The 13,188-nt window shown below is 36.1% G+C and overlaps 1 protein-coding gene across 4 annotated transcripts in view; it reads left to right on the forward strand.

Annotated features, from left to right (window-relative positions):
- Window positions 1-13,188, forward strand: part of LOC128030934 (triple functional domain protein-like) — a 252,485-nt gene that overhangs the window by 202,848 nt on the left and 36,449 nt on the right. For all 4 annotated transcript variants that reach the window (XR_008187999.1, XM_052619030.1, XM_052619031.1 and 1 more), the window contains exons 17-31: window positions 1,557-1,676; window positions 3,282-3,473; window positions 4,694-4,843; window positions 4,956-5,070; window positions 5,259-5,374; window positions 7,494-7,616; window positions 8,734-8,928; window positions 9,079-9,197; window positions 9,436-9,502; window positions 10,378-10,487; window positions 10,583-10,652; window positions 11,482-11,571; window positions 11,766-11,858; window positions 12,754-12,865; window positions 12,980-13,170. Coding sequence is in view for 3 of the 4 variants with exons in the window: in XM_052619030.1 (XP_052474990.1) it covers window positions 1,557-1,676; window positions 3,282-3,473; window positions 4,694-4,843; window positions 4,956-5,070; window positions 5,259-5,374; window positions 7,494-7,616; window positions 8,734-8,928; window positions 9,079-9,197; window positions 9,436-9,502; window positions 10,378-10,487; window positions 10,583-10,652; window positions 11,482-11,571; window positions 11,766-11,858; window positions 12,754-12,865; window positions 12,980-13,170 (1,863 nt within the window). In the remaining variant the exon portion in view is untranslated. The remainder of the gene's footprint in view (window positions 1-1,556; window positions 1,677-3,281; window positions 3,474-4,693; window positions 4,844-4,955; window positions 5,071-5,258; window positions 5,375-7,493; window positions 7,617-8,733; window positions 8,929-9,078; window positions 9,198-9,435; window positions 9,503-10,377; window positions 10,488-10,582; window positions 10,653-11,481; window positions 11,572-11,765; window positions 11,859-12,753; window positions 12,866-12,979; window positions 13,171-13,188) is intronic.

Here is a 13,188-nt window from a genome sequence, read left to right on the forward strand (position 1 = left end):
AACAATTGTTTTTAATATTGAGTGAAGGGCAGTGTTGATAGATTTGAATTGCGGTTTTGGTTACATACATGGGGGTGATGGGAAACAGAGCAGTTTTATAGCACTGGGCACGCTTAAGATGAGAAGGAAAAACTAGGCCAGGAAAAGCAGCTGGTAATCTCATTTCATCCTTTCATTTATTTATTTTATTATTTATATATTTATTTTTGTCTGGACTTCTCTAGAGGAAAAGAATGATTAGCATAGTTGTGTTATCTGTGACTGGCAGTGTATCATTACTAAAGCAGTTGTGTAAAGTCACTGTGTCAGGAGACACAGTGCCTGGAATTTAGACCTGAAGGTGGAGTCAAAGAGCACATCTGTCAGTATTTTAAATATGTTCACTTAACCTCACTGATGCCACCCAACAGTTAACAGCACACTACATGCTTTTCATGAAACAGTGCTTTTCGATTCAGTTTAAAAAGGCAGAACTGCACACTTTACACCATTTTTTCAGTCAATTTATAATGTTGGTCACGGTTTCTAATAATCTAGTTTTAAAATTAACCTTTACTGACCTTTACAATGAAACAAGCTGTTCTTGTTATTCCACCTTAAGGATTTCTATATGTTACTGTCCACTATTTTGATTGGCTAACCTTTCTGCAAGTGAAATAAGTATAAATGATCTAAACCAAGCATACTGAATGGGCACTGCTGATGTGTACATTTAAAAGTTTCTTTCAGCCACCAAGTGTAGTAACTCAGCTCTGTTTAACATACTTTACTGTGTTTTAAATACTTTATACAGTCTGTAAGTGTTAATTTACTAATAGTTTTAATTAAGACAAGTTTGGATGTGGAGAAGGTGCGTCGCAATATCAGAATTTTCACTACAAGATTTTAGTGGTCAAAAGAATTCATGATAACGATTTATCACAATAGTTAAGGAAATCTTGAATATATCATCTTTATTTATTTTTAAATCTCACCATTGCATACAACAGGAGCATTTCCACTTAATGGCAACCAGTTTAAAATATTATTTCCCATTTCAGCAAAATAATAGCAAATTACTTTATGTACAGTAGAGGTGGGTGAACAGGTTGGTGGTATTGCCCCCTTTTACACTCACTTTTGACTGGCAAGTCCTGCAGACTGAGATGATTAACAAGCCATTATTGCCGAATCCAAATAGTTCTCAAACTGACAAGCTCACTTTTTATCCAACGCCATTCTTTGGCTCGGCAATAGTAGCTGTGTTCTGTGTCTATTCTGTTTTTTGACAAGTGTCAAACATCATTAAGGTACAATACCTCCACCTACATTGGGATGTCAGCCAGATAGCTAGTGGTAGTTGTTCACTTTTAAATATCACAGATATTGCCAAACTGATATATTGCAACACTCATAATTGACAAAATAAAAATATTTATTTATTTAAATAACAATTATCATCGATACTGGTATAGAGCACCCCCCATAATGTTAAGACAAACTTTTCTTTCTCAAAATGAGAGTGTGTTTACACAGATGATTGAAAATCCTGTTTTCTATGTGCATGTGTGTTTCAGGTGCTGGGTTGGATCCGTAATGGGGAGTCAATGCTTAATGCAGGTCTCATCACATCCAGCTCTCTACAGGAGGCAGAACAGTTACAGCGGGAACATGAGCAATTTCAGCATGCTATCGAGGTACCAATCTTTTTTATTAGCATTTAAATGTAGATGTTCCATAGACATGCCATTTTTCTTTTGTTTGTTCAATTTTTTTTTTATTTTTGTTTTTATGATACTCATTTATTTTTATTTTTTTTGGCTCCGGAAATAACTGGCTTATTCAGTATGTTGATTTATATTTATATTTGAAGTTGTCTCTTTCGAACATCTATATGTATATCATAAAAAAAAATCATAAAGAATAAATGGAGTATGATGGCCACAGTTTTTCTTGTCAAATTAATAATTCCACTCTCTTTTCGAAGTGAGGTTTAAACGCGCAGTATGGAATTTTTGGCCACCAGGGGTCACTCAATCAAAATAATAACATAAGACGTACTTTGATGACGTCGGGAAAGAGCGTAAGGCTCATGGGTGTTGTTGTTCATTGGAACACGTGCTCTGTCGCTCCCTATCATTCCTCACTCATTCTAACTTAGTATTTTGACAATCACGTCTTTTCGAAAGGAGAGACGGTTTCAACGGCAACAACATAAACAAACGTTACTGCGCATGAGCGCTTTTGTGGACCTAACTTATTAACTTCCGGTAGACTTCCAAATAGAATCAATAACAACAGCCAAGTCCCTCTAGAGTAGATATTTTTTGATAACAAACAAAATGTTTGCTGCGTGGATCAGGCGGACTTAATGAAAATGCAATTCATTATTTGCCAACAGTAGATGTTTTAAAGCATAGACATAAAGCGCGAGAAATAGAGGTTTCCCCAGTAACAGCTGTAAACGAAGCAGAGCTGCTACTCTCACACGCTGCTATCAGGCATATAACATGCAAGTCTTCCTTCAGAAATACAGCGATATAAAAACACCTGTGCCTCGCTTTGATATTTAAACATATAAATGTAAGGAATTATTATTATTAAACGTGCAGTACTTAACGTTACTCGCGAGTTCGGCATCTCTCTGTAGTTTCAGCTTGTCACGAAGCTCTCTCTATCTTGGAAATGCAACTCCAATATTTACCCGTGTCTTGTTGCTTCTCTTATCCCAAAACCATCTCGGGTCATTTATTTCACCCGTACGTTTACGCTTCACAGAACGTGCAGGCAAAGCATAATCATGATCCATAGTTATTGATTGTTATTGATTGAGGTTTAAATACGAATATAAACAATATAAATATAAAATATAATGGTCTCGATCAAGGCTACTACTTTTTCTTCTTCGTCTCGTCTTTGTTTCTGTTCACCTTTGTATTTGGTGGTTCCGCAGGAAGTTAGATAAACTAGAGGGGTCAAAGTTTATATGACGCCATAGACGGGTGACAAAACGGAAATAAAGAAACGTGCCTTGTCTTATAATTAAACTATAATTTTCTCCGGATTTGAAAGTTCGTGGAAACTGTTGGGATGATGTAAGTACACAACTAAAAAATATATATAACATAGATATAGTGATTTCTGCTATTTTTAATGCAGAAAAATTACATATTGCGCCTTTAAGGCCAAAAGAGAAAGGAAAAATGTTTTTTCATAGCATGAACCATTTTTACAAATTTCCTGCTAATTTCTGGTCATGTATGCTTTCTCTTTTGTTTTCCTTATCTTTTCATTCAATGCAGAAAACCCATCAGAGTGCACTGCAGGTGCAGCAGAAGGCAGAGGCTCTGCTACAGTCCAATCACTACGACATGGACATGATCCGTGACTGCGCAGAGAAGGTGGCGTCTCATTGGCAACAACTCATGCTAAAGATGGAAGACCGCCTCAAACTGGTCAATGCCTCAGTGGCTTTCTACAAGACATCAGAGCAGGTCAGTGAGTTTGTCTTAATAGTGATTTTGTAATTTCTTTTTTGACTTCTTGTTCATTTAGCACAATAAGTGGTAGACATTTTGGTCATAATTATTTTGCCTCAGCAGTTTGGGATTTTCCTTAATGTGATGAACAGTTTTTTTCCGAAGACTATAGATATGCAAAGACAGGTCTGTCCTATTATGAACTGGAGAAACGCAATATGGGGAAATAGTCCCGCCTTTTAAATGAAAGAGACAATCACTGATTGATTGAGTTGTTGCATCACTGAGATGCCGTTATAAGCTCTGGTTCCTATATAAACCTGAGACTCGCGCTTATGACTGCACATGTGCATTGGCTGGTCTAGCCTGAAAAATAAGCTTTGTTAATGCTATTTGAGCATAAGCAACAAAATGTAACACGTGATTTAATTGTGAGTTCAGAATGCAGTTTTTGGGATTTTCAGAATCTATAGTTCATTTAGATAGGACATGGTCTTGGATGGCCAAAATATTTATTAAAGGGGTAATATGATGCTTTTTAAAGATCATTATTATTTTTTTTGGTAAAACAGAATATGTTGACATGCTTTAATGTTCAAATTTTTCAAATACTGTACATTATAAGTAGTGTAGTGAAGTGACTTTCAGCCAAGTATGGTGACCCATACTCAGAATTTGTGCTCTGCATTTAACCCATCCGAAATGTACACACACAGAGCAGTGAACACACACACACACACACACTGTGAGCACACACCGGAGCAGTGGGCAGCCATTTATGCTGCGGCGCCCGGGGAGCAGTTGGGGGTTCGATGCTTTGCTCAAGGGCACCTAAGTCATGGTATTGAAGGTGGAGAGAGAGCTGTTCATGCACTACCCCCACCCACAATTCCGTCCGGCCCGAGACTAGAACTCACAACCCTTCGATTGGGAGTCCAACCCTCTAACCATTAGGCCACGACTTCCCAAATTATTGTAGGTCCCCATTATTGTAGGTCCTCCATAAAATGTATTGCTGTTCTGTGGTAAGTAATCTTAAAACTTTCCTAAATGCGTTTGTAACAATAAAAACTCCATAACTACGGGAAGAAGGAGGCAGGAACCGGCCTAAAAAAGGCGTTTTAGGCGGCGTGGCAGAGTCTAGACTTATAAATATATATATATTATGTGATGGAAATGGGCTTATATAGTTTTCCATTATTTATTATGTATAACTACATGTGTGTATTCTGCAGGTGTGTAGTGTCCTGGAAAGTTTAGAGCAGGAATACAAACGAGAAGAAGACTGGTGTGGAGGGACTGATAAACTGGGACCAAACTCAGAGTCTGATCATGTGACGCCCATGATCAGTAAACACATGGAGCAAAAAGAGGCCTTTCTTAAGGTACCTAGCTCATACACACGTACACACGCATACAGGCTCTCAAATATCATTCCGATCTTTACATTAAACATTTGATTCAAATTTAATCATAACTGACCCTTTTTTTCTGAAGGCATGTACACTAGCAAGACGCAATGCTGATGTCTTCCTCAAGTACTTACACAGAAACAGCGTGAATATGCCGGGAATGCTTGCACATGTCAAGGCCCCTGAACAACAAGTCAACAGTAAGACTACTGTACATGCTTTTTAAAAGAAAAACTTTTATGACTGGTTTAAAGGACCAAATATTGTATATAATATATTAAGCCACAGTTTAGTTTGAAGTGAACCATTGTTTGCTATTTGATTAGTATTTGATTAGTTATATGATCATCATGTTCTGTGTTTCTTATTCTGTCTCTGTGTCCTGCAGACATCCTGAATGAGTTGCTGCAGCGGGAGAACCGGGTTCTGCACTTCTGGACCATGAGGAAGAGAAGGCTTGACCAGTGTCAGCAGTATGTGGTGTTTGAACGCAGTGCCAAACAGGTCAGTACTGGCAGGGGCGTCGCACCCGTGGGGGATGTGGGGGTTTTAACACCCACACTTTTCCCGGTGAGAGGGTTCGACACCCGCACATTTTCTGCAGTTTTTCCGCAGTTTTGCACAAACGCCTTACTACAGTCGTTCCTCCGTTTCTCTGACCGCTCTTTGTCTGCGCTCGCCGCGGCTGCCTCCTCCCCCTCCCTCTCAAACTTGACACCGGCTTTGAGTGTGATCGGCTGATGATTGGCTGTTCTGCCTTAAGTCCCGCCTCTCTTGGGGTGTTAACGGTCAGCTCGTGCTGAGGAGGCGGGAACTTATGGTTATTTACGTCTCCCTTTTCCAGGTACTTTGAATGAGTGTTGCTTTAGAGGTTTTTAAATAAGCTTGATATGTGTTTGGGAAGATGTTCTGTTAATCGTTTTGTTGACATGTCGAGTGTTTTCAGTATTATATTTCGTTTTTTAGACTAATGCTAATTGCTATTATTGGGATATTGTTTGCATACCTGTTGAAGAACTATGAAATAAAAGTGTATATTATTTTAATGTTTAAAAACAGTAAATTGTTACATTATTTATACCACCAGAGAAAAAGCTTTGTGTGGGCGTTTTTTTCTCCCCTTTTCTGATTTTTTTTCTTTTTTCTTTTTTTTTTAAATGTAGGATTATTTTTTTCCCAGCCAAACGCTGCAAGCCGGAAATCCCGCACAGTGCCAGAGAACTTTTAAGACCTGCATTTTGTACCCCTCTGTCAATGTGTTCATCATTTTTATTGCTTATAAACAAACCACATCCATCCCCCACACTTTTGAAAAGCTTGCTACGCCCCTGAGTACTGGTTTAATCCAGGTCTGAACCAGTAAAAAGGCTAGAGCAGTGTACAGACTGTCTAGCGGAGCCTGCTTTTTGATTTAATGTCAAATTTGTTAGAAATATTCCTGCTTTAAGGGATACTCAGAGGGATTAGAAAGGAAGAAAATAAGTTAAGTTTTAACAGGACGTCCTTAAAACAAGTTAAGGAAATTGGAGGGATTAGGATAATAATTTATTGGATATTTTTATATAATAACAGCAAAAGTAGTAATAATAATAATACTGTTTTTTATTTTTATTTATTAAATGACCATTTATTTAAATGACTGCAAAAACACTCTCCATTGACAGTTTTAAATTTTTTAAAAGGTACATTATATAAAAGTTAGGACAAAACTGACAGACAATGATTTTTTAGCATAACCTGTTTGACAATTTTGTTTTTCAAACCCTACTGTCGATTTCAACAAGTATTTCTGGAGTCTTAACCGAACCCCAATTTTTTTTTTTTACTGTATTTGTAGCTCTTACTAGCACTTCATTAATATTTTTGCCCTATTATGGTGAAAAAGCATCTGCCTTAAAAAAAAAAAAGAAAAAAAGAAAAAAAAAAAAGTTGTGTTCACAAAGTTGTGTAAATTGTGTCTGCTGCATAATTACAGTCTAGGGTTTCTGAAAAAGTCTGTGGTACTGGATGGAGTTTCTGTATTCGTTCCATATTTAAACGTTTAGTAATTGAGAGAAAGTACTCTAGTCTGACCACACAGTGCTCTGCTTCAGTACTCACAGTCTTATGTCCTGATGTTCCCCATGCCCTATAATGAGGGTGGCCCACAAAGTTCCTCTTTGACACACAGAAACATTTTGTCAGTGAAAATAAGTGGAAAACCTGCACACAATGCATCCTGTTCTAAAATAATCATTTACTTTTAAACTGATATGAAAATGCTGATGGATTTCAAAATGATAGAGACAAAGCACTTTTAGAGATTATCATATACTCCCTCTTGTGGACACATGAGAGTATAACATATACACATTTATTTCCACATGCAAGATTTTTATATAACCTTTTACAGCTATTGTTATTTTATTTTTATTTTTTAATTTTATTATAACCTTATTCAATTAAACCTCAATTAAACATTGAATACATTGTTGTGTCCCTTTACTGCTTTTCTTTTGAGGCCCTTTTTTTAAAACTTTGCTCCCACAAGATTATAGAAAAACAGCAACAAAAACACATGCACATATTCACATTTTATCCTCTAAGTGTCTTATTTTGCTTGTCATTTTGTCATTTTCTCTAGGCTTTGGAGTGGATCCATGATACAGGAGAGTTTTACCTATCCACACACACCTCCACAGGCTCCACTATACACCACACACAGGAACTGCTGAAAGAACATGAGGAATTCCAGATTACAGCCAGGGTATGTCTCAATTAAGGGACATTTTGCCTAGAAACTTAATCAGAACGGTTGTACATCAACATTTACAGTAGACCATGTTCTATTGTGTTTGTTCTCATCATTTACTCTTCCTTTTGTAGTTCCAAACCCAACTTTGTTTCATCATTGCAATTGAAAAGAAGAATGTCTAAATGTCTAGGGTGCTCTTTTACGTAGTAGAGAGTGATGCTGTCAAGCTCCAAAAAATCACACAAAGGCACCATAGTAGTAGCCCTGATGACTTGTGTGCTATATTCCAAGTATTTTGGATTTTGCTAAATTTGTAATATGCCAACAAAAAGGGTAACTAAAGGTAACTAAAATAATAATAATAATAATAACAATAATAATAATAATAATAATAATAATAATAATAATAATAATAATAATAATACTAATAATATTTTACTTGAAATGTAATAAACTTTAACTAAAAATAATATTTATATAATGTAAAATATATTAAAAAAAACGTAATTTATATTAGTTGCTGAGGCAATTTTTTTATTTATTTTAATTTAGAAGATATATTGAAAAAAGATTTCTAATACAAGTGATGTCAAACATATGGCAAAAGGTTGTTGTTTTTTGGATAATGACGTCTTTATGTCATGGGTACACAATGTGAAGTTGTGGCTTTGAGATTCTGTGTTGAGGGATTCTATATCCTTTTCTCGTGGCCACTGGTGTAATGAAAGAACACACCAGTGTGACCATAGAAACCTAGGATTATCATAAATGTATAGTGTTAATAAATAAACCTTTTCTTAATAAATTAATGTTATACTGACAAAGGCATTAAGACATGGCTATATTATATTGTATTATTTTATTATATCAGATTAAATTAATGTAGGTGTGTAAAAAGATGACTACAGTTTCATTTTGGCTAAACCAAAGTGGCAAAAAGGTTCATCTAAAGTTATTCTATGACTGGGATTGTCAGCATGTTGTTGGTTTATCAACTCACCAGCAAATCACAATACACCTCTTAGATTGTGTATACACTCTGATCTTTGCCTCTGTGGAAACAGTGCAGCTCTCTCTCTAACTCTAACTCTCTCTCTCTCTCTCTCTCTCTCTCTCTCTCTCTCTCCAGCAAACCAAAGAGCGGGTAAAGTTGCTGATCCAACTGTCTGATGGTTTTTGTGAGAAGGGCCACTCCCATGCAAGTGAGATTCAGAAATGGATTGCCTCGGTGGACAAACGCTACCGTGACTTTTCCCTCCGCATGGACAAGTACCGTTCCTGCCTTGAGAAAGCACTCGGCCTGTCCACTGACTCCAACAAAGCGGTGAGAGGGCTGTGAGAGTAGGTGTGTTGATGTGGCCTGCATGGCTGGAGTGTGGTTGAACAAAACGTTTGCTGTAAGAGTCATTAACCATGTTAATTTATGAAAGAAAGGTGATTTCTTACCATTAAAACATTTCTTTTGGGGTTTCAGAGTAAAGATCTGCAGTTGGACATCATTCCAGCCAGTGCTCCTGGTGCAGAGATCAAGCTCCGAGATGCCGCCATCCACGAACTCAATGAGGAAAAACGGAAATCGGCCCGTAGAAAAGAGTATGTCTTTTAAACCTTAAGCCAACAGCAGGAAGTGCTGAAAGGGAAGGCTTAATACGTAATCTGATGAAAGTCCAGCTTTAGTTACTTTGTGTTTAAAGGAAACACCCATAAATATGAATACTAAAGGAAACTTGTTTTAACTGTTGAGGTTTTTATACTAGATTGAAACCCCTCCCAGAGTTATTGTGATTTCTAACAAATGTTGACAATAGGTCTCTTACCTCTCTCTTTTCAGGTTTATAATGGCGGAGCTCATTCAGACTGAGAAGGCATATGTGAGAGACCTGCGGGAGTGTATGGATGTAAGTTCTTTTGTGATGGTTTGCTCTGTATGGACCAACATTTAGAGGGTGTGGTACACCAATGTCCACTTTGGATAGATCACAAAAGTGCTGTGCTATAAATGTATTCACTGCAGTACAGCCCAAGAACAATCCAGTTTATCCAGGAATAGCTGCTGTTTGATCTCATGAAAAGATTGGGTGTCATTAAAACACTGGCCATGTTAACATGCACCATTTTTGAATCTCCACATCTCCACAGCTATTGGAATATTCATGCACTTTGGAATACATATGTAATCAAATTCCGAAAATAATACACGACTATCAGTGATTCATTTATTATGATGCATTTTCATAATTTTGCATGGTAATTTAATCAGCTCATTTATTTTCATTCACGTCTGTTCTATTGCAGCACCCAGAATTACTTTTGTTTTGATATACATTAATATTCGGTTTCAGTGCATATTCTGGATTATATGGTTTATGAACAAGAATTCTGATTAATACTGGTTAATACCACAAGACTTTGTCAAACTTTGACCAAAAAAACGGGATAAACAAGTTCAAAATGTAAACTTTTTTAATATCATGTTCTTGTTGTTTTCATAATCATCTTGATCAAAGTACAGTATGTTTGATAAAAAAATTATTATAGGATGTTCTTCACTTCAGAAATACTTTCCACTGACATAATTAAAGATGCATTTGAAGAAAAATCGTATTTACCAATAAAATTAAGACAGAGTTAACACAATCTGACCACATCCAGATAGATAAAGTCCATATTTACTATTTCAGAACAATATAAACACTGAAATACAGGAGTTGTCTTTAAAAGTGTAATAGTATTAGGCTGTTATAACATTAAAGTGTGAGTGTGTGTGTTTCAGACATATCTGTGGGAGATGGCCAGTGGTGTAGAGGAGATTCCTCCAGGGATTGTCAACAAAGAGCACATCATTTTCGGCAACATGCAAGACCTATTAGAGTTCCATCACAAGTCAGTGAACCTTATCTGAATTTGCGATTCTTAAAATTCTGTATTTCTAACTTCCTTTACTTAACCATTAATATGCTTATCTGTCCTTTTCTCAGTATTTTCCTTAAAGAACTGGAAAAATATGAACAACTTCCAGAGGATGTGGGTCACTGTTTCGTCACATGGGTGAGTCTCAGTGTGCTAAAGATAATCTTATGAATAAGTGCACTAGACTCATGTAACATTATACTGACATTAAATCAGATCATTAGAACAAATATCTGGGTTGCACTGTATTGACAGTAAATACAATTACAGTTTACATATGGATAAGTTTACATACTATGAGAGTACAAGACTACATACACACATACTATTACTAAAAAGTACTATAAGGTTACTTTTTACACTTCAATGAGTTTAGTTTTAGGTTCAGGGTTAGGACCTTGTTATTATAGTTGATACTGTACAAGGTACATACATTAAGCTTGGAAATAAATGCTGTTCTTTGTACTTTCTATTCATCAAAGAATCCTAAAAAAATAATAGGTTTCCACAAAAACACATGATCTATTTCAACTGTGATGATAAAATGAAACATTCATTCGAGCATCAAATCAGCATATTTGAATGATTTTTGAAGAATCATTCTGCTGAAAATTCACCTTTGCCATCAAAGGCAAAAAAAAAAGAAGCAAATTTTACATAAAATTATAAAAGAAAAGTGTAATTTGTTGTTGTTTTATTTTTTTTATGCTTTTACTGTATTTTTTTTTTTTTTATTAAATACGGTTCCTGTTAATAAAAAGCAAGGACTGAGTGCATATTTAAACAAATACATCCATATTAAACTATTTATGAAGCATCACTTAAATTAGCATTTATTTAATATTTTCTAATAACAGTTTGTCATTCTAAAAGAGACACCAGTTATTAGAAGTAAAAACAGAGCATCTTCATGTTCAAAATTTAATATATATAATTATATATATAATATATGTATATATATTTTTAGGTGGATAAGTTTCGGATGTATGTGAATTACTGTAAGAACAAGCCTGACTCCACCCAGTTGATTCTGGAACATGCGGGGACCTATTTTGATGTGAGTATTAAGCAAACTAATCATACAATTCATATGATTTTGTTTAAGGACATACAATTCTGTGAAAGTATCACTTATACACTTTAATCAAGTAAGTTCCATTTATTTATTTAATATTATGTAACACTTTTTTTTACGTGTATTTGACGTGTATTTTTTTTCAGTAATACTTAAGTGTGCTTGTATGTGTACAGGAAATCCAACAGAGACACAGGCTGGCTAATTCCATATCATCATACCTTATTAAACCAGTTCAAAGGATCACCAAGTATCAGCTTCTGTTGAAGGTACTCAGCTGTGTACTATTATACATTGAATAAACTCAGCACAGTTCAGATTGTTAACTATAAAGATTCTACAAAAAAAAAAAAAAAGCAATAATCCTATTTTTAGCACAGACTCAGCACCAGATGCAAACTAAATACAAACCCATCAAACATTCAGAACAGTTCCATCACAAACCCATCACTGAGCCAACATAAACTCTAACTGTAACCTTACTCAAAGCCAGCAAATACTAAATACAGGTCCATCACAATATTAGCACAGACCTACTAAAAGCCTGCACTGAACCGGCTAAGAACCATCACAAATCTAAGTACAGACTAAACACAGACCTACCACAAGTCAGTAGTAAAACAATAGTCTAAATGTGATCAGAAACAACACAGATACATCATAAACCAAGCATAGATGAAACACAGACCCAGCACAGATTAAACGCAGAACCATAACAAACCCAGCATAGATTTAACATTAAACCATCACTAACTCAGCACTAACTAAACACACAATCAATAACAAACCCAGAACAGATTTAACATGAAACCATCACTAACCCAGCACTGACCAACCCCAGAACCATAACAAACCTAGCACAGACTTAACATAAAACCATCACTAACCTAGCACAGACTAAGGACAGAACCATAAACAAACCCAGCACAGAGTTTACATAAAGCCATCACTAACCCAGCACTGACTAAACAGAGAAATATCACAAACCCAGCACAGACTAAACACAGAACCATAACAGAGTCAGCTAAGACCAAACACAGAACAATTCAGACCAAACACAAGAAATTCAGCACAGACCCAACAAAAATCCAAACTAGACTGAACACAGACCTTACCCAAATCAAAATGTGGGTCCAAAAGTGCAATTGTTATGTTTGTTTGTAGGAACTATTGACGTGTTGTGAGGAGGGTAAAGGAGAAATTAAAGATGGCCTGGAGGTCATGCTTAGTGTGCCCAAAAAAGCTAATGATGCTATGCACCTCAGCATGCTGGAGGGTGAGTAACACCGCTTACTAAACCAAACCCAATGCTTCTTCTTTAATCTTGTATCATTGTTCATTGTCTTTCCTTTTTGCTCTCTCTCTCACTCTCTGCTTCATGTTCTCTCAGGTTTTGATGAGAACATTGAGTCTCAGGGTGAGTTGATTCTGCAGGAGTCATTCCAGGTTTGGGATCCAAAGACTCTGATTCGTAAGGGCAGAGAGCGGCACCTCTTCCTCTTTGAGATGTCTCTTATCTTCAGCAAGGACATAAAAGACTCCAACGGCAGGAGCAAGTACCTCTACAAGAGCAAGCTCATGGTATGGGTTTTAGTTGTT

This window comes from Carassius gibelio, chromosome A16, assembly GCF_023724105.1.
Source record: "Carassius gibelio isolate Cgi1373 ecotype wild population from Czech Republic chromosome A16, carGib1.2-hapl.c, whole genome shotgun sequence".
Taxonomy (NCBI): Eukaryota; Metazoa; Chordata; class Actinopteri; order Cypriniformes; family Cyprinidae; genus Carassius; species Carassius gibelio.